Below are 22,089 nucleotides of genomic sequence, written 5' to 3'. Positions count from 1 at the left end.
GTTAAATGAACCAGGTTGAGTGTTGTAAATGCAGTTCCTAAAATCTCCAGACTAAAATACTCGATTCAAATAAAACCGGCTGGGAGGTAGAGAACCCGCTGGTGAGAACGAAGACCTGTGTTACCAAAGTGTGCAATACTAAATCAGCCAAAAGTAAGTGAATTCTGAAATAGAAAGTCATGCAAGTTTTTCAGCCAAGCAGTAAATGTGGCTGCAACGTGGATGCTGGCCATTTGGAGGATGATGATGTGGTGCTGAGGGATTTAGGAGGCTTTTAAAGGACAGGCGAAGAGATACAGTAAGAGTCGAGGATATATGTGAACTTGTGAGAAAATTTAATCATTGATCTGATCCTGCTGTGGATAGAAAAGCCTTTCCTAAGCAGAAAATATTTTTAAATTGTTTACAAGGCCCAGGAAGAATCATATGGTGATGCTGTCTTCTCTGGTGCATCAGAAGCCATCGCAAAATCCTAGGGAGCTGCTTCCCAGGAGTTCCCCAAGGGAATTGTCTCTTCTGCTCTCAGCAAGATCTGGTTCAGAGGGAAAACCAGGGAGGGAGAAAACAGCATCGCACTGGAAGGCTGTGAATGGCACCCTGGCCTTGGGGAAAATGGGAGAATTCCTTATCTGATCTCAACAAGTTACAAGAGCAATTAGACACATTAAAAAAAAAACAAACAAACGTGCTGTGCAAGATAAAGGTAAACAATACATCGTAGTATCTCAAGCTATGGAATTATTCTGATAACTACTCTTTCCAGAGAGCTGATGGATTCACCTTGAGTCACAGAGGAAAACTGAAAAAGCTTCCAAAGAAGCCAAGGAAGATTTTAACAACACAAATCCTTGCACAGCAAACTGTATTCAGTTGGGGGAATTTCAAGGACTGCAACAGGCAGAAAAGCCCCGGCCACTTTCTGGTTTTGCGCTCACCACTGGCTGCCAGTTGTGGTTCCTGATGGTCTTGGTCTACGCCAGGTACAACACAAAGAATTTTGCTCCACCTTTGATCCTTCCTGAGGTGCAATGTTTGCTCAGCTGGCTTCCAAGAGGTCTTAAAGAAAAAACAACCTTACTAATTTTTATGGCGTTCCTATCTGCACCTTGGTGTAGATGAAACGGTCCTCGTGCCCCCAGTTAATGTTCATATCAACAAAAGGCTGGGTGCTGCCAATTTTCGTTCACCCTATCTTTGATGTACTGTTTTACTTTTTGTTGTGGGAACAAACCACCATCAAAGAGCTGACATGGGAAACAAAATGGACTGAGAAACTTAAACAACTCATACAATCTTACAGCTCTTACAATGTAGCCTGGAAGCACGAGGATATTTTTACCTGTATTACTAAAAGGGCACCTCTAAACAAGCAGTGCAGCAAAGTAATGATGCAGTGTTCTTCTGCAATTTCTGGTCTGCTTTGCAAAAATTAAGATCTGAATTTATTTTCTCACTTCTGAAAGCTGGAAATTTGCCCTCCAATAACGTATTCATGCAGTGTAATCAAGCACAGAATCTGACCCAGCTTAGCTGAGGTCTGATTTCCAGCTCTGTGGTTTCTACCTCTCAGACTATTTACTATGTGCTTACCAGTAATTACCACAACCATGTCCTGCATTGAAATCCACTCCAGAAAAAAGTTTCTAGTTGGTTTTTTAAACTTGAAGAAGAATTCATTTTAAGGCTGACATGAATGGTGAATTTCCATGAATAAGGTGATAAAACCATTTGCAAATTTCTTCTTTCTTGTTTGCTAGGTTAGCCATTGTTGGCTTCTGTCTGAAATGCCCTGGCCAACAATTCTTTTCTGTCCATAAAGATTTTTTTTCTTTTTTTCTTTCTATTTTTTGCTTAACACACCCTATGCCCAAAGGGACGAATGCTTGGAAGTGTTTACATTTTTTACTTGTTTCTTGGAAATTATGACCCACAGATAAAAGAGAATACTTCTGCAACAATAATGAGGCACTTACAGAGCTTCTGGTATTGCTGATTGCTTGAATTCATTTTTCAAACCCATCACATTATGTTCATATTCTATTCTATGACAGTGTTAATACTTAAAGAAAGTTGAGCCTTACGGCACATGTAGTGCACTGTTGTTATATTATTGCACTACTGCTGTCAGGAAGTTACGATATACATACATAATGATTTACAGGGAAAATAAAATAAAGGAGGATGGAGTTTTAAGGAATTTGGGGGTACCTGAGTACTCACTGCATTTGCAGCCAGGGTGGTTGCACAGCAGCGAGGTGCATCCCCATTGGCAGCCAAGCACCAGATTCACCAACAGTTGCTGTCAGTGATTTGGGATAGCTGAGGGTCTTCACCAAGCTTCTGGCTTGGTCCTTGGCTAATTAATGGCTTGACTCCGTGCAACTAAGAGTTTTCCCAAAGACATTGTATTCAGTAAAACGCAATTACAAACTGAACCACTAAATGCAATATGCGTACACCGATGGAGCCTTTCTTATTCCAAATTAGTAATTAATGACACTTTCACTAAAAAGCTGAGCAAATCCAGGATAAACAGGATATATGACATAGCCAGACAGCTTGCAAAAGCAGAGGGGGTGAAGCTGCCTGGGCCTCCTGTCGGCGGATGACGCCTGGCTAGCGGTGCCCACAGCCCCTTCCCAGAAGAGGTGCTGGCAGCGTGCGGGTACTGGGAAGAGGGGAGGCACCACCCTGCACTAGCGGGACGATAACTGCCCTCCCCGGCCAGCACTCCTCCAGGGAGCCGTCGCACTGCAATTAGAAGCACTACAAGCAGAAGGGGTATCTGCGATGGCAGAGCCCTTGTCAGCAGTCATCAGCCTTTCCTCTCACGCTCCAGACCCCCTCCGAAGGCAGAAGGGAGGAAGACAGGCTGATAATGTCCACACCGGGGTGAAGAGGAGAAAATAGCCCTGTGGATCTTCTTGCAGTCACAGGATGGCTCACATTGGGACTAAGGGTACCAAGCCCGGCTTGGGGGATTCAAACCGATGGGGTTTCTTCGAGAGGCTGCTCTCTTCCTGAAGAAGGTTGCTGTTTTTCCAGCACTTGGGTGTTTCCATTTGCTGCCCTGGAGGCTTCTCCGGTGCCTTTACAGCAGCCCCCAGCCCCATGAGGGCAGCCCCACGACAAGCCAGGAGGCTGGGTCTGAGCACAGCGAGAGCTCCCGGTGCCAGCTGGTACCATCTCCAACTAGGAATGGTAGCAAACTAATTTTTTTTTACCTCGTTATGTACCTTCCCAGCACAAGTCACCTTACCCAAGCAAATAAAACAAGTTTCTTTGGAAGGGGCTTTCCCGCTCAGCCAATTCACTAAACACACGTAGCACGTACTTCACGTACTTTTCCAGACAGTCACCAATGTTCAAGCATGGAAAAGCCATGGTCAGATTATTGCATTGACTCTTCTGTTGCCCAAGTATGTTATGAAAGACAGAGTTATGTAAAATTCATGGTGGATTTCACTATTTCCTATTTAACTGTTTTGCAGCAAGCACGTACAGTGTCCCAAAAATTCACTTTATGTAGAACAAATGTGAGCCAGAATAACGTATTTTTTCACATCCTTCTGCTTCTTTACAGTAAGACAGGGGATGATGTTTAATTTTTCCTTTACTTACACAAAACCTTCCACTTTGACTCACAGTCCTTATGCTGACAGATACTCTCAAGAGTATTATTTTACCAACAGCAAATACAGACCTGGATTTTTTGTTGTTGTTTAGCTGCTGTACGTACGGAACGTAATTATGGAAGATCATTATTTTGGCATGATTTTCTGGGAAAAAAAACAACATTTTCCTGAGAATCCCCAGAACATAGCAGGCTCCCTGCTAAGCACCCTTTAAAGGTCCAGTAGTGGAATATCAAAATATCGTCGGCTGATGATGCTGGTGCACCACCACGTCCAAGCACCCTGGCTGGGGGCTCCCAGGAGGGATTCGAGGATTTTTTTATTCACAGTCCAATACAGCAAAGGCAAAAGAGCCACCAAAACTGAACTGTGGTCTTAAGACACAAGATAATAAAAGGAATTTTGTCAAGATGGTTTGTGGGGAAGCAGGGATTATGACAGCTTGTGTCATCGCTGTTTGAATCCAAGGGCTTGTCTGTAGTTTTACCAGCACAGCACAGCTGCCGTGTATCTGTTGGCATAACTACGCCACTGATAGTGGGAAAAAAAGAGCATTTTTCCTGGTTTAGTTTATATTGCCTTGGAAATGGCTTAAGATAAAGGAAAAACATGTCACTTGGACCAAGAACATATGAGCAAGACATTTATGAGAATAATTATATTGATTTAAATCCATGCATCAGCATGCAGGTATATAATCTTCCTGTAGATTATATGACTACATTGGAAATGGAACTTCTTGAAACAACATAGTGGTGGTTGTTTCATCAGCAGTAGACATAAACTGGTTAGCAAGACAGAATTTTGCTCTATCACCAAGCTTGGATTATTGGAATTTCCCAAAGGAATATATTGCTCTGGATTAACAGAGGTTTGTTAGACAGGCACCAGAAAAAATAAGCAGCTCCTAACAGCCTTGATGGTGCATGGCAGTGCAACATGACTGCGAGGTGGCGATGGCTGCTCTGGGCTATTAGTGCTGAAGATGCTTTTTCCAGAATCTAGCTCTAATGGCATAGCTGCAAATGGAGCCCAATAACCACAGACACAACAAACAGATATGCTGGAGGAAGAGAGATGCAGTCTGGTCAGTTTTTAAACAAAGAATGGATTTTTAGAGATTTTCTGAAGTGGACGAGTATTTCCCCAGAGTTCCCAAAGGGCTGCAGTCATTAGGGAAGGTGCAAGTCACGCAGGGGGCACATGAAATCTCTCAGGCCACCGGACTTCACTGCTGGAGGAGCTGGAACTGTAGGAAATAAACCCAAAACATGGAGAGAGCTGCTCTACAGCCCAAAGCGGAGGCACTCCTATAGCCCAGCAGCTGCGGTCGAGGGCAGAGAGAGGCTGAAGATGTCGTCCCAAAGCTACGGACTGGTGCTGCCCCACCAAACAGCATCACTATTTCACAGAACCAGCGGGAATCCCCCCAGCCAGCAGCCAGCACCTGCTTCTGTATTATGCATCGCTTCTGGGTCCTTGGTGTGCTGCTGGCCGTGAGTCATGCAAATCTTACGCCTCGCAAAGCAAAAATGGCTGTGCCGTGCATAGATTTTATCTCTCAAATAGAAAGTGAGATTTTTTCAGTGACAGTTTACTCTTTTGAAGAAGTTACCCATTTCTGTGTAACTCCACTTTTATTTTTCGCCATAATGCTGTCTGGCTCTAGTCTCTTTGAGTGGAAATGTTTTGTGTGAAGGATGTAACATAAAATCAACTGAAACTCTGCATTTTAACTTATCCATTCATTATCTTCCGTTTCCAATTGCCAGCTAATAAATGCCACAGTTCCTATATCTCATACCATTTCTTCCAGCTACACTGGAGCTACCAGGAGCTCTGATAATGGCAGAGGTGAGGGTCCCTACCTGGAGGCAGAGCCCTCCTTTCCCCATCCCCTTGCTGCTGAGGACCACGGCTCTGTCCTTGATCTCTACCCAGCCAATTGGTACAAGAGCTGATAACCCACTGCAGAGAGAAGCCTGGCTCTCAACTCATATTCAGCTTCAGTGTTTAATGAAGACAAGATATCAGCAGTCATAAGGTACTGCTCTTAGTTGTGAGGAATATGTGGGGGAAACAGCTCAACTTATTTAAATGTTGCCCAGAAATGCAGTCATAATGGGTTAGAATTTGAGACTGTTTCATTTTTTGGCTTCTGGTTTCTTCTGAAGCACTGGTATTTCTATAGAATATGAGGTGCCATTTCTATTTCAGGACTTTTTTTCTGATGAGCCCAGTACTCTTTATTTGAAATCCTTCCAGAGAGGACAAAAAGGTATTTCATACAGCTTTGTGCAAGCCAATAAATGGAAATGAAAGCTTCAGATCTAATGCCCCAGCATGACCACAGACCTGCCCAATTCCAGCAGTTTATTAAAGATAATGGTTACTTGGCCTCTCTGTCCATTATAGGTGCACTTTTTTTCAGAAAAGCAAAGGTTTCTTGCTTGACAGTCTAGACTGAGTTGTGCTACATCACTGTACCTATTTGCTGCTGTTGCTCTGCAGCATCATTTGCCTTTTCTTGCCAGTCCCAGCAAGGACTCATGAAGATCCTGCCCTACGCTGAGACTGTGAACCAGACCTGGAGTGACTCTGCATGACCACCTATCCAACCCAAGCAAGTGCCTTGACCACAGCAATGCTAGATTCACGCCAGAAGTGACCAGCTGTCCTGCAACACAGTGGTCCTGGGTGCCATGGCTATTAATTGGATGGGGTCTTATGTCTGAGTTTGCTTTCCTCTGCTCATCCTCTGCTTATCTTTTATTCCTAAGCATGGATGGTGTGTAAAACACTTCCTTTCTTCTAAACAAACAAACAAACAAACAACAAAAAAAATCCAGCAATCTCTGAATGAAAATCTACATTGTTATGTTCATACAGATCCCAGTTCCATTTCCAAATCCAGTAAGCCCTTGAGGAACGAGTCAAACAGAAACTTGCCTGTGGGTGCACAGTAAGTTCTGAACATTGAGAATTAGGGCCAACACTGCTGAAATCTTCACCTAGCTCAGGCTGCTAAATTGCATGCAAATCATTTGCCTGGAAATGTTCTTGAGACGTAGCACCAAAGCGCATCTCTGTGACTCTCCCTCTCCATCCCTGTTCTGGAAAGGACAATACAGCGACAGCTTTGAGAAAGCTTTGTCTGGCTCTTCACCCCCCCAGCTTGCATCCCCTGCTCTCGGATGGCGGGTTTCACCAAAGCCTCTCTGAAGCCACCATGAGGTAAGCGCCGCTGTAAGGGGAGCCCTTAGGGACTTAAAGCAGCGGTGTAAACAAACTTACACTTCACCTGGCTATCTATAGCATATCCGAAACCTGGCCATGTCAGACATCTTCTGGTTGACATAAGTTTTCATTCAAGCTGCTAGCCCCAGCAAAGAGAACTGGCAAACATCATTGCAGCCCACGAGGAATGTTCTAATGGGCAGACAGCTTTAACTCACCAGCTGATACACCAAATTTAGAGTTTAGAAGATCATGTCAAACACAGAGGGCCTGGAAATACAATGAGAGACAAATAGATCCTTTAGGAGGATAACATAACAGAGCTGCAGAGGGTGTAATTCATCCTCCTTTCCATTTAGCAATGCTGCTGGTGGTGGTGAAGGCTGGGCAATTTACTGAGCGTGGGCAACAGAGCTCTGGAAAGGACGGGCTGTAGGTTGCAATTCTCCCGGCTGAAGACTTCTGTGTAGGAAATGCCTGGTAAAATCTTTTTCACTCCAAAGACAGATAAATCATAATAATTGCTCCTTAGAGTCTGAGATAAATGCAACCTCTGGCAAGGGTAACGGATTTGAGAGAGCCCAAACCAGAGCTTGAACTCCACAGGGGACAAGAAAGCCTCTGACACCCTGCTCCTTCAGCCTGAGGTTGAATACTGGCTGTGCTAGAAAAAGGAAATGCCTCCAATCACAGCAGCAGCAAATTCTTCATGTAAATAAATAAAAAAACCTGATGGTCCTGAACAACTCATTCATGTGCTGACACAGAGCCTCATCAAGGTTCTGTGGCTCAAGGTCTAAAGGCACCCAGGAGTTGGATTGTAGCTGAAAATCAGGAAAAGTTTCTTATTAAATCAGCTATTCAAATCCATCATGTAAGGAAATATTCCTAGCCATTGAAATTCCAGCCCTCCATTCAATATATGCTAACAAATAAAAAGAGAATTACAAAAGCCCTGCAATTTTGGAGCAAGAAAACCTGTACTTAGCATCATTGGTTCTTGTTGAGAACTAATTTAGTTCTCCTCTTTAAGTTTTATGGTCAATGTGGCATTTTCTGGAATGCCTCAGATTCCCACTTTGGATCCAAAGCTCTCTTGGATCGGAGGTACATTTACGTTTTTGGTTGGTAGGAAAGCAGCAGATCTGTGGAACTACAAAAACACCACAAAGAAACCTCTAAGGGGTTGCCTGCACCAAACCGCTTTAGGTTACGGCTGTGGGCTTCTCCCCTAATTCCCAAAGAAACCGGACGCCTCTTGTTGCGCCACATCAATAATTTGTTTACAACTGAAGATATGTATTTGTAAGTTATGTATATATGTATATATAATCTTCCAGATTAATCACGAAGCCGCTCCACTGACCGACGGAGGAGCAGAGTGCTCTGCCCCGCGCCCCCTGGCAGGGCAAGGCCTGGCGGCTCACTGCCGCTCCGGTGCCAGAGCAGGCCCGGGGAAGGGTCCTGCCCCCAGAGACCCCCTCGGTGGCTGGGTTATGACCACAGGCTGGGGGTGCCACCAGAGGTGACTCTGGGTGAGTGAAACCCAGAGCTCGTGTGTGATTTGAAGGCTACAGCAGAGCTGAGAGGGCCAAGGGTTCCGGCAGGTACCCAGGGGCACTTGCGCAAGGGCCTACGCGTGTTTTTGTATGCCTGGGCCTTGGTCACCCGCCAGGCTGTCCCAAAAAGGACAATGGATTCAGATTTCCTGTTTCTGGCTTCACGGCAGCGTGTTTTCTCAAAGCTTGCTCTCTTTGTTGCATTTTCCCTCCCGAGCACACCTTTTCAGAGGGACTTCTCGGCAGTGCCCCGTCCCTCGGGTACCCCGGAGCAGCCACGCAGTACAGAAGCGTGTGAGGTGCCATGGTTCCACCAGAGTTTCCCTTACAAATTTGATCATGCAAGAAACAAAACCAAAAGCCTCAGTGAAACGCCAGAGGTGTCATTTTTTAGTACTCTCACATGCCCCAAAATTCTGTTGTAATTTCCTTCTAAGTAAGCCCGGGGTTAATGAGACTGAAGAGAATGATAGGAAGGAAAGAAATAATTATATATTCTTTTTTTCTCAACATGTCCCAAATGTCACCTCTGACCTGGCTTTCTATTTCTGGCATGGACTAAACTGCCTCTATTTATTTAGCAGCCTACACACCATTGCAGTAACATAGCAACAGTACTTTCAGTTGTGAATTTAAAAAAAAGAAGAAGAAAAAAAAAAAGAGCATGTTTTTCATAACCAAACTGCTAAAGCCTTGCAGTCTAGTAACACTTCAGTAAATGCTTTTTCCCTTTTACAAGCCAGTATTATGAGGTTTCCACTCTGCAAACCCAGCGCAGAGATGCCCAAGGGAAGCAGGCAGTGTCACCACCATGACGGCTCCTCGTTATGCAAGTCCGACTCGCCTCTGACCTTCTTGTTTGCTTGTCCTAATGATGTTTCAGCCTGAACATTTCTCAGGCTCAGCAGAGACGAAAGCAGGAGTTTGGGGAGGATACTGAAATAATGCTGGAATGTATTTGGTGTTTTCCCCTCACTTTTCAAAAACAGTTTCCCATTATCATATGATCCACAGCTCAGGGCGATACGATGCTTAGGGTTATCTGTCCAGAAGGGACATTACAGAAAGCATCCAAGTGAAATAGGAGTAAGAGTCCCATTTACAGCCAACATTTAGCAGTTCAAATCCCACTACAGGGACAGAAAGTGAGTGGAGAGCTTTAAAACACCCCTCACATCAGAGGGGTACCGCCTGAGAACAGTTTGCAAATCCTATCTCAGTGGGAGCAAGATGCCTAAGTATCTCAGAAAAGGAGTTCCCTCAGCTGCTTAAGTGCTTCTTATTTTTAATCTAAGTCCTCAGTGCGAACTCAATCATTTTATTAGGATGGGTTCAAAATGTTGAACTTATTAAAAATAAAACTTAAGATTGCAAAGCTTCCACTATAAATATTAGTAAACAACACAGATGTAGTAGCTGGAGCAGCAGCAAGCACTTCACGCAGCAGCGTGGGACCTCTTGTGCAACCACAGCTTCGCTGCCTCTCTAAGCCCCACTGGCACCTCGTCAGATGCTTCTTCTCGTCTCCAGAGGTCTGGCCAGCACATGGCCACCCCGGCCTGCTGGCGGCTCCATGCTGGGGTCAGCGGCAGAGCCCGGAGCTGCTGGCTGGCAGATGCGTGTCTGCACATCCACAGGCGTGTGCGCCCAGCCTCCCCAGCCTTTACAGAAAGTGATTTCACAAGGCATCAGCTCAATGCTTCTGTGAGTTTAGCGGCTTTACCACCCAGAGCGTGAGGTCTGCAAGTAACAAATGGCCGATGATTGCTCCGTACTACTGGCCTCTTCTCCTTGGCACCACCAGCTCCTGTCAGCCTGAACAAATGGATTCACAACTGCAAGATCCTTGACCTTCCACAAACAGTTTGCAAGTCTGGTATGTGAAAACAGACTGTTCACAAACTATGCTCTCTGCTGAGATTACAACAGTTGCACATTCAGAAAGTGCCCCGTTATGACCATTATTCTGCCCAACAGAAATACAAACACATAACCCACGATCCCCGAGACTCGGGATTCAAAGGCAAATAATATTTGCCACTAATGGGGCTCACAGAAACTACTGTCTTTTAAAATGCATTGTCAAAAATGAGTCAAAAGCTTTCAGGTGTCAATCCAAGTTCCATTTAAATTAACACCTTCATTTAAGTAATTTTAAATTCATACTAATAATGACATTTTACTGTCTTTTCGTAAAACGCTCTATGGGAACAGATACCGAGCAGCTGAAACGCACCTCCCCAGGCTCTGGCAGAAGGCTGCAAGGTAGTTCTGACTGCAGGGCTCAGGTGGGGTTTTTGGCATCAGCTGCTTCAGAGGAAGGGAATAACAACATCTCTAAGAACAGTTGTTTCATTCTAGCAATTAGAAAGGTATTAATGAGTTAACCTCAGAAAGGAAAGAGAGTGCTTTGCTGCCTGGAGGCTAGACATCAGTTTTGTTTTACTTTTAAGAAATATCAAGTACTAAATTATGCAGCAGTTTTTAAAAATGAACTTTGCATGGCTATATGTTTAGGGCTTTTTTTTCTGATGCAACGCAAACTAAAACAAGTCAGGAATATTGTAAAGTTCAAAATAATAAAAGATTGAAATCTTGAATTTTATTCAACAAGAAATGAGAAAGAGGAAAATCTATTTTATCTGGCTGCACATAATGTTTTGACATGCAAATTTTATTTCAAACAAGGCATTTTTTTCTTGTCTTATCTCATTCCTAATTCATTTCCAACTCAAATGAAAAGGAGGAGCAAGCAAATGCAGCAACTGTTTCTCTACTAAGTAACATTGTAAGGGTAAACTTCTCCCCTTCCCTAAAAAAAAACTAAATTGGCATAATGCACGTTCACAGCATTTTGATGCATTGCTGCTAAAAGTAATGTGTTTACTCATATTATAGTTTTCATGCTGCAACAAATGGCTCACCGAAGTGCTACTTTTAATGCTTTTTTCCTCTAATATATGTTTGATTGCATCACAAGTTTAATTACTACTCAAGCTAACATTTCCTTCTCTATTTGAAACAAGCATGTTTTTTTAAAGTCTCTATTTTGAATGCAAAGACCTGATAAGTTGTGGGTTTCTGTTTTGAATAGAAACCAATAGCTGGACATTCCTGTGCACTGAAAACATGTAGGCAAAGATTAAACTGGGGCTTCAGAGCTATTACGGCCCCACCCAAATAAATAGTCCAAGGGAAATTATTCTGCTTAACATTCTGATACTCAGGTTGCCAAGAACAGCAGTGTTTTTTAGAAATTATTTTTTTCTTAGAAGTCAGCCTATCTCATTAAACATTGCATTTAAGCTACCAAAACATGTTTGAAATGGAAGAAAATAGTCTAGAATAAACATCCCACTTAACCTACCAAAACATGGTTAAATGCTGGAGCACAGTCTGATTTGCACTGAGCTAATTAAAAATGTTTAATGATGGAAACTCCTCCCTAAAATAAATTTTCTGCTGGTATTTTACCAGTGAGATTAATTTGTTCAGGGTTTCACAAAGAAGGGGATGTAGAGTCTGCAACACAGGAGTTTCTATACTAAAGAAGTCTTCATCTGGTATATAGTTTTCTCAAAATCGAGTTTTTCCTCTATACACAAACCAGAGATAATTTATGTTGGCCTTTAAAATGAAGTAAGAACAGGAAAAACATAGGTACAAAGCTTAAAACTACAGGCAGATAAATGGCTCTGTGATCTTTCTCCATCACAGGGTACTCTTATTCCCATCCGCCCTATAAACTAGGGTTACAAACTTGCATAAATTGGTTAAATAACCTCAGTAATTTCAGTGTGATCTAGAGATGTTGATTTCACCAGGGTATGAAAGGTGGCCATAACTCTGCTCAGAGGGGCAGAGCACGAGAGGTGAGGCTTTGTAGGACACATTTGAATAAAAAGGCTGATGGATAGAAGTTAAATTCAGATTTCTCTTTTATAGCTATTTTCTGGAGAATTCCCCCAAATCCCAAAGCAGCAGCAGAAGTATTTGACTTCATACAGCACCCGGGGATTTCTCTGAGATGAGGGTGGCAGTGTCCTCTGCTGACACCAGCCGTTGCTAGACCAGAGAGCCGCTCCGCGTCCCACCCACCCCTCGCTGTGCCGGGGGAGTCTTGTTCCTATTACTTCAGCAAACTCTTCCACAGTTCTACTTTACTTTTTCTTCTTAGTGGCCAGTAACTTCCCGTTTGTTCTCCTGATAAATACCAGAACTTCAGCTAAAAATGGAGAAGTCGTCTAGATTCTCTTACCTCGTACAACCCTGGCAATGGGTGCATGGTTGTGGCCTGGCTGATCCCCCCGGGCAGGAGCGACTGTCTCCTGCTACCTGCTGTGCCCTTCCGATGGCCCTTCCAGCAGAGACAACAGCAGGGACACCGTTTTCCTACCTTTTTGCAGCCAAAAACATTAATTTACGCCGTTGCTGATTTGGGTTCTGTGAACCTACCCGACTTGCCGTGGAAGCAGTAACTGTGAGGTATGGGGTCTCTAACTTAAACTTGGCCTGAGTTGCCAAACCTTCCCTGCAGACACCCTGTATGGCCTTGCATAGATGCCACACTCAAAAATTAGTCTCAGCCTGGCCAGTTAGCTCATCTAGGGCTAGCTAAGCCCTCTGTTTGCCCTTCCAGCCCAAGCACCTCAACGAGTAGAGAGTTAAGAAGTGCAATATTGAGTTTTCTGCCCCCAAGTCCATTTTGGACTCTCGTTCTAGAGATGCTGAGAAGGAATTTTGATTTTCAATAAGGTCTGAAGAATGCAGTCCCTGAAGTAAAGTGGGAAACTTGCCTTTTTCGAGCAAGTGGTCTTCCCTCATCAATTCGTATAGTACTGAAGATTAAAAATAGCTCTTCAGCTGGGGTACAGCTGTGCAGTGCTGCCCTCAGCGGAGCTGCACTGACTCACATTGAGCAAGCATCTGTCCGTCACCCTTTGCTCCTGCAAACCACCGAACTCAAGGGTGTTCGGGCAGGCTGCTGACTACCCCTGCTGCTGCTCCCAGGCGTGAGGAACGACAGCACAGCGATTTGAGGGCAGGTTCGAGTTGGCCACCTGCTAAAAATGCAGTCTCCTTATCAGCACACGAACAATGTGTCTTCTGCATGTCATCGAGCTCCTGCTTCACTAAGCATCATCCTCTGCGCCCTCCCTGTGCCTTTATTTCCCTGGTAGTGACATTTTGCACTAGCTGCAGCAATTCCCTTGTTTTCTAGGCCATGAAACTATTCTCCCTGACTCCACTAAGCAGAAAACAGATATTATCAGTCAGCGATCAGCGGTATCTCAACATGAAAAGCACCAAAAAAACTGCTGTTCAAGGCTAACATTACAGAATTGGGATATGTGAACACCACCATCCTGAGCCTTCTGATTTTTCTTCTTAACAAACACCTTTTCCCCTCGAGGTTCTTTGTGTCTAACCTAACCCCCTGGCTGGATGTATTTAGCTCTAATACAGGGCACTCAGGAACCCTTCGAACCTGGAGCAGGTTCTCCCACAACATCCAATTTCCTAATTTCCAATAACAGAAATCTCCAGCGGGGCCAGGTTTTCCTCCCGCAGGGCCGAGTGCACCTGAAACTTCGCATTTTCAGTCAGAGCAGGACAGACTTCACCTCCACCGCCGCCACTTCCCAGTTTTGGGGAGCAGCTTCTTCCCCTCCTGCCCTCCCCACACCCAGCTCCCCCGAGCCTGGGGAGCCCCCAGCACCCCCAGCCCCAAGGGACGAGGAACCCAGGAGCTGAGAGGAGAGCAGCACAGCTTTCAGGTCACATGTGGGGGACAAAGAACTGCAGCAAACACCAAAAGCTCTCCTGGGAGAGTCCTCTGCCTCTCCAAGATAGGCTGGAGTGGCAGATTTCATGTCTCCAGTGTCGGAATTTCGCATGCTACGAAAACACTTGGTGTATTTGCCTGCTGGAGTGAGGCTCCCTGTGCTTTCTAATGAATTCTCAGCATTTAGCATCAGGCGCTGTGTTTTTACAGAAAGTTACACGCGGGTAATTAATCTCATGTTCGTTTCCTGCACATGTAAGAGAGCAGCCTTTGTTAGGGAATGATAAGACACTTCTAAGAATAGCACTACTGAGAGCATCAGCTTTGTAAGACGTTACAGGAAAAATACAGGCTCCTAACACCTGCTTTTCGTTTCTCAAAGTTTGGAAAACAACGTCCTGCTCACCTAGAGCCAAATCCCGACCTTGTTTATGTGTAGAAAACCTAATTGGTTTCATCACAGAACAAACATAAAGCAGGGCATGCTCCGGTCTTTGGGGTCCCATTTTGCAAAAGCACTTTGGTTTGATTTTATAAGCACTGTAAATATTCCCACTGGCTTCAGGGGGCTGTCTGCAGCTCCTGGTCTCCCAACCTGAATTCAGCATTTGATCCCAGTCTCCTCACCACAGTTCCCAGTGAATTTAACTGGGCTTTATGGCGAGAGCCTGAGTACTGCGAACGGATCTCTTCATCAGGCAGACAGCCCTGGGCCTAATGCTGAGCTCAGGGAAAAGTAAAATGACCCAGTGTGAGCAACTGGGGGAGCACGGTGGGAGCAGGGCACCCATGGGCAGGGGCAGGCCCCCCTCTGAAGCTCCCTGCGAGCTCCATCCCAGACCCTGGGCTGTGCCAGCTGAGCCCCAGGGCTGGAGTAAAGCTGGGGATTTACGCCTGCTGGCTGCTCAGGAGCCGAGCCAACGCCAGGCTGCTGTGAACAGCTGATGCTCGACACCTACCAAAGTCGGTTTACACAGGCTTTGTTTCCAAGCTCGTGTTGGTTTAAAGCAGTCAGGGTGGCTCAGCACGGGCTGCCCACCACCCTGCGCGTGATGCCCGAGCTGCCACACTGGTGAAACTACAAAAAAAGTGAAAAACAGAGCTCCCAGCAGGTCCGAGGTGATTTCCACTTGGTTTGTAGCATCGCCTGTGTCACCAGGCAGATGAGAAAGGGCACTAACCTCTACTGCACTTCCAGCAGATTTCTTTCTGCTTTATTACGGAGCAGTTTATCCCCCTAACCAGAAAACAAAGCCTAGTCCACAGAGATTGGGCTAATCCAGTGATTCTTGTTTGCAGAGTAACACAGACCCAAACGCCCCAGGTTTTGTACTGCAAAATCACAGCGGAGCAGGCTGCAGAGTCCTGCAGGCTGAGCAGAGCCCCTGTTGTGGCCATCCTCTCGCAACCATATAATGGGGGCTTTCAAATCCCAGCCTTTTTTTTTTTTTATCACATTCTGTTTTCTCTGCTTCGCCCTTTTATGAATATAGAGTCATCAGAAATAGCTTCACTGACAGAGTTACTAATGACACCAGCTGGGTGAATCAGTGGCTCTTGCATTGTCTGGTGTCTGCTCTGAAGGGCCATTAGCACACTCGTTATAAAATACAACAAAAATTAGATATCCATATTTTATCTGCAGCTCCCTCGAGACACATCAGCGTGGTTATTTTCGAACTGGAAAATGTTAGTGGAACAAAGCAATATTCAGCTGTTTCAATGCCACACTATGATCTAAGAGAAGAAACTCTGCCTTCCACCAAGTTAAAAGTCAATGCTGACAGCAGAAGCCGAGCCCTTCTCCTCGCTGTTAAGCAGAAAGGAAAAACACCCGACCCAGCGCTGTCTCTACTGCATTCTTTGCCGGGCGGCTATTCCTCATGCCACGACAAAAAGCCAACATCAGCAGCCCGGGGAAAAACGCTGATAAACCAGAAGCAAGCGTGACAAACGCTGCGGGTGACGCGGGCAGCGGTGGGGACACGCGTGGCCACAGCCCCACAGGGCGCGCAGCCCAGCCGGGGCAGGTGGCAGGCCACTTCCATGGCTGTGCCTGGGGACACCGCGACCCACGAGAGACCACCGGGGTCCCCAAGCCCCCCCGCAGCGCTTTTCACCAGTGACCGCCCCCCGTGCACCGAGCTGGTGCATGACAGCGGCACAGACATGGCACGGAAAGCGCCGAGCATCTGAACAAAGCCGGGACTTAAGATGTCAAGTATTAGGGTGTTTTTTTTCCCTTTCTTATTTTTCCTTTTTTAAAATTTTTTCCCCTTTTTTCTTCCTTTTTTTCTTTTCCCCCTTTTTTTCTTTTTCTTAATTCCCCTTTTTTTCCTTTTTTCCTCCCCCCTTTTTCCCTTTTTTCTTTTTTCCCTTTTTCCTTTCTTTCTTTTTTACTTTTTTCCCCTTTTTACCCCTTTTTTCCTTTCTTCCCTATTTTCCCTATTTTTTCCTTTTTCCCCTTTTTCCTTTTTTCCTTTCCTTATTCTTTTTTTCTTTTTTCTTTTCTTTTCCCCCCTTTTTCCTTTTTTTTTCCTCTTCCCCCTATTTTTCCCTTTTTTCTTTTTTTCCCCTTTTTTCCTTTTTCTTCCTTTTTTCCTTTTTTTTTTCCCCTTTTTTATTTTTTTCCCCTTTTTTCCCCCTTTCCCCCTCCTTTTTTAATTTTTTTCCTTTTCTCCCCCCTGCCCCCAAATGGGGGGGGGGGGGTCCTTGCCCTTCCCCGCAACAGCCGCGCCCGCAATTCCGTTACCGGGCCGGCCGCGATGGCAGCGCCAACCGAAACCGAGCCGCGGTTTCCAGCCTCGGCGCCGCTGCACGACGAGAGCGGAGCGGGCGAGCAGCGCTCGGGGGGCACCGGGGCGCCCGCGGGGGGCTGTCCCCGAGCCGTGCCCCCCCGAGCCGTCCCCGCGCGGGGCCGCCGGGGCATCGCGACGGCGCGGCGGGGGAGCGTCTCCCACTTACATATCTCTTCAGCTTCCTCTCGGGGGGCGACTTAATGAGCCAGCCGGTGCACACCACGTCCCCGGCGCTCATCTTCCCCCCGCCGCGGGGGCGCGCCTCCCGGCCTCCCCGGCGCTGTGCGAGCGGCTTCCCCCGGCCGGGGCGCGCTGGAGGAAGTCATGACATTGATCCCCGGCTCGGCCGGCCCTCCCTCCGCCGCCGCCGCCCCGCGGCTCGCCGAGCACGTGATGGAGGCCGGGGGGAGCCGCTGCGACACCCCCGGGTCCGGGCGGCTCCCCGGGGTGGCCCCGCCCGGCCGCCGCCCCCGGTGCGAAGCCCGGCGCCGAGGCGGCCCCGCGGGGCTGGGGCTGGGGCTGGGGGGGGTCAGCCCCGGGGCCACGTCCAGCCTGGTCCCGAGCGCCTCCGCGGATGGGGCAGCCCGGGCAGCGCCTCACCGCCCTCCGAACGAGGAATTTCCTCCTAACAGCTCATCTGAATCGCCCCTCTTCTAGTTTAACGCCATCCCCCCTCGTCCTGTCATTATCAGCCCGAGTCCCTCTCCATCCTTTTTACAAGCTCCCTTCAAGTACTGAAAGGCTGCAGCGAGGTCCCCCCAGACCTTCTCCAGGCTGAACATCCCCAGCTCTCTCAGCCCTCCTCCACGGCAGAGGTGCTCCAGCCCCTTGATCATCCCCGTGGCCTCCTCTGGACCCGCTCATCCTTCCTGCGCTGGGGCCCCAGCCCTGGATGCAGCACTCCAGGTGGGGCCTCACCAGGGCAGCGCAGAGGGGGGCATGCCTCATGTGCTGTCCCCGCAGTGCCATAACAACGCCCGTTTTTTTCTCCAGATCCTTTTCAGACCGATCGGGTCCCCACCAGCTCCCCCATGCTGCTTGCCGTGTGGTGGCACAAGAGACAGGGAGGGATGGGACAGGTTGGTGATGAACAGAATCAGGAAAGTGACTTTTGGGAACACAGCAAGTCCAAAATCAAAATAAAGAAGGCTATTTTTTTCAGCAGGATTGAGACTAGTTTCACTCGTACGTGACCAACAGAGGGGGTGACGCAGGGCAGTCAAAAGACATCAACACTTGCTTAAATTGTCACTTCTGTCCCCAAAACACATGCTGGGCAGTAGCTATGGTGCCAAGGAGGAGCACAGCGGCTCTGCTCCCTGCTGGCCGTGTGGCTGCTCCCTCGATGGCTCCTGCCCACACTTCCCCAGTGTGTTCAGGATAAATGAAAGCCACGGCAGGTTACTCATCGTGCCTGTAACCTGGGGGGAAATGCAGGAAGCCAGAAAGCAAAATTAAACAGAGCGTGGGGGGGGGGGGTAACGTGTTTGTTATGAAAGCTGCTGTGCCTTCTTGGTATTTGTGCTCCAAACAAAGTTATTTTCTCAGCCTAGCAGGTTTCGCTGTGCTGATAACATGTCACCCGGGTACGTGTCGGACAAGAGCAGGCTTCAAAACGAGCGGTATCTAGCCCTGATGGAAGAAGAGGGATTTCACTCTTTCCCTGCTTTGTGCACAAATTTCTCAACCACTTGCAAGTTACAACATCCTTTACTTAAGCATACGCTTCACCAAGATGGTGAATGCCAGGGTCTTTGTTTTAAAAGTCTTACCAAATGAAAGCATTTGTAGAGAGCGAGCTGAGGCTGGAAACCAAGTGGAAAGCGAAGGGAAAGAATACCAGAGGAAAGTCAATTTTGGCTGAACAATCCTGCACAACCCTTGGGGTGCTCTGTGTTAGCTCCAGCTTTTGCACTTGTCCATTAGCATTCTGTTTGGGATTTCAAGGATGTCTCAAGTATACAAGCAGAAATCGTTAGCAAACCCCAATTAAAAAAAAAAAATCTTAATTTTATTGCAATGCTGAAAGGCTTGAAATTGTAGGATTTTTGGCTGTTTGCTTAGGTTCGTTTGTCTCATTTCTGAAGCTTTTATTTTACACATAAGCTGGTGCTTCCTGGGAAGAGAGCAGCTTCTGCTGGCTGATGGTGCCTCCAGGCAAAATCGGCTGGAGGCAGAGCTACAGGAATATTCTCAAAAAAATTCCTGACCACTGGGAAAAAGAAAAAGAACTTGCAATAAGGATGAAATTTCCTTTCTTCCTGTACAAGAGCAGAACCTGCCTCACCAAATCTTCAAAGTCTGCTGAGAGATTTTATTTCTTGCAGTGAAACTTCCTGGAATAAAATCATAAGCTGAGAAGCCTTCGTAGATACCAACAGTAGCCATTGTTACAGAGAGAACAAAGCGCTGAAGTCCTCACCAAACTAATCTGACACATGCCCCTAGCAAAGACCAGCATGGGCTCGATCAGTTTGACCCCGCATGTGGGTGCAGTTCGCCTCAGCCTGGTACCCAAGAGCTCTCTGCTCGTTGTGAAAGTGATGCTCTGCTCCTCTCCTGATGTTTCAGAGAGAAGTAGCACTTGGCTACTAGTAAAAGAGAAAAGAGCAGATTGGCTAATTGCATTTTGATGGGAAATTCCTTCATGACCCCACAGACAACTGATTGAAGCAAGCGTTCTATTTAAACTTGCCCATTTCCATATTATTGCAAGGCATACAGGGTTATGATGAATGCTGAGAGCAGTGAAAATCCTTCCTCCCCTGTGGAAAGAAGAGTAATCGGGAGGGAGGGAGGGGAAAGGAAGGACCAGGAGGACTTATTTGGTTCACAAATTTGTGGGTATCAAAGCAGGAAGAGACACCAGAGTAACCTAGGCTGACATTCCCACAAGCAAATATGTTTTCCCACAGCCCGGACTAAAGGATATCTTTTAAAAAGCTACCTCATCTGACCTTCAAGATGCCAAACAATGATGAGAGAAAACCCTTTCCTTGTAGTTTGTTCCAGTGGTCTATTGAGTCAATTACATTTTATTTTATCTAAATTTAACCTCTAAATTTTCTCTTCTCTGTGACTTTTAGTATATTAAACAGGTCCACCATAATAAATATCAAGCACATACAGGGATCACATCACCTCTTACCTTCTCCTCTGTAATCTGTGGGTTGAGCTCCCTTGCAGCTGTTTATAAGGATTGTTTACTGGTGTCTGAATAATATTATGTTTTCCCCTTCAAATTCTCTCCAGCTATTTCCATCTCGCTCTTGGAATGCTGAGCCCAGAGCTGGTATCCACTACTCTGTTGGTCACAGTTTCACTAATACTGACTTGCACTTTCCTACTCAACCCTTCTATGTAACCGACAATATTGTTGTTTTCTGCTTCTCACTGTGTTGCTTTAAGAATTCATCTTCAGGCAACTGAAATGGCAACACTAAGACATTCCTGGGACACTGATTAGGGAGATGTGCTCCCATCATATAATCTGTGTTCTTTTCTGTTTGGTACTTGCCTGTGTTAAATTACAAAAGAAGAAACCCATCGTTGTGAGCATTTTTGCCCCTGTACCTTTTTTTCTGGCCTCTTGTTTGTCCTTCCTTATCTTTTTCAGCTAGCATGCCCTCAGCACTGAGCATCTCTTTGTTGTTTTGGCCACCGAAGCTGCAGAGCTGGCTGTGACAGAATAGCTGGGTGCTGAAGGTGACTGCATTGCCATTGAGCTCCTATTCTCTTGCCTGTGTACATAATATAGTGTCTTCTTCTTAATACAACAACAAAAATAATAATAAAAAACCTCACAGGGGCATCCAGGAATTGTATACAGAGTTAGGAATGGTATTTACCACACCGTACTCTCTCTGATAGCCATCAAATGTACAATTTCAACTGGCTCATAACTCCAAAGTGTCCAATTAACAGCCCAGCCCCACGCTGATTTACAAAACCCCGCAGAGGCCGCAAAGGTTGGATGCCTGCGAGAGACAGCCCCAGCCCGGGGCGAACAGCCCTGTTCTCTCCCCCAGTGCCCGAGCCCTGTTTACAGACGGAGCTCGCACTGCACTTACTCAGCAAAACGCTCGCATGCCTCTGCGGCATTCCCACAGCAGGCAGAAAGCCCCGTGCCCCCGAATAGCCGTGACACGGTCTGCATGTTCCAGCTGCTCCTGACAGCTCCCAGCCCGCTCCCCGCTGCAGACGGCGCATTTCGCCCTCTGTCCCTTCACGAGGACAAATTCAGCCACGTCGCAGGGGACGGTTCAGCCCCTTCTCTTCTTTTGTAGCCTGTCCTCACCACACAAATATATTATTCTATCAGTGGCCCCATTAGTCCTCACGGCTGAGGGAGGACATACAGGAGGAAAGATGATGATTTCTTTTCAGGAATCTAAGCCTTTTATTTTTTTTCCTAATTGCATTATGTGCAGAGGCTAAGAAAAGCCGACTTCCTTTCTGATATATAATAATAAATAATGCTCAGCCTGTGTGAGAGAGGCTCTCCTGGCACGTCCGTCCTGAGCCCAGAGAACCTCAGAGCGAGGGGAAAACCGAGATAGGAGAATTGAAGTGGGACACAGCCTGCCTCTGTCGTTGGCGTTGTTCAATAAAAGCCTTACTGATGGTTACAGGAACCCTACCTAACTTACAGTGTGGTTTGTGAGAGACTTTCATGAAGATGGCAAAACACTGGGGAAAAATGAAATGCTCCTGTGTGTAGTTATGAGAGGGTACTGCGGCAAGGAGACCAAATTTCAGGCAGCTCAGACCTCTGAACCCTGTGCGTAAGAGGATGCCCTGTGTAATGAGTGTAAGTGCCGGGAAGGAAGAACGATTTGGTGGCAGCTGTGTGCTTGAGACTGCTGCAGAAAAGGAAGGCTGATGGCAGGATGAGGAAGAAAGACGGTCAGGCAGGCAGGGAAGCACCACAGCAAAGCATGGGGGGCAGAAGCAGATCCTCTGTGGGCTACAATCAATGAAGCACAGCTACTCCAGCTCCTTAAGCAGAACTGGTCTTCCACAGTGAGTGGATGCTAGCAAATAAAAATAGGTGAAAAGGTTGGCAGCAAAAGGAC

The 22,089-nt window shown here is 46.6% G+C and overlaps 1 protein-coding gene across 3 annotated transcripts in view; it reads right to left on the bottom strand.

Moving 5' to 3' along the window:
* GAB3 (GRB2 associated binding protein 3) overlaps window positions 1-17,403 on the bottom strand; it is a 57,061-nt gene extending 39,658 nt beyond the window's left edge. For 2 of the 3 annotated variants that reach the window (XM_083797393.1, XM_083797394.1), the window contains exon 1: window positions 17,181-17,403. In XM_083797393.1, coding sequence (XP_083653519.1) covers window positions 17,181-17,252 — 72 coding nt within the window. In that variant the 5' untranslated portion in view covers window positions 17,253-17,403. The remainder of the gene's footprint in view (window positions 1-17,180) is intronic. The other variant, XM_083797395.1, reaches the window with a different exon arrangement.
* Between the last annotated feature and the right edge of the window lie 4,686 nt (window positions 17,404-22,089).

Source organism: Anser anser (assembly GCF_964211835.1).
Source record: "Anser anser genome assembly, chromosome: 13".
NCBI classification, from domain to species: domain Eukaryota; kingdom Metazoa; phylum Chordata; class Aves; order Anseriformes; family Anatidae; genus Anser; species Anser anser.
The sequence above is the reverse complement of the archived record's forward strand: the minus strand, read 5'-3'. Positions and strand labels throughout refer to the sequence as shown.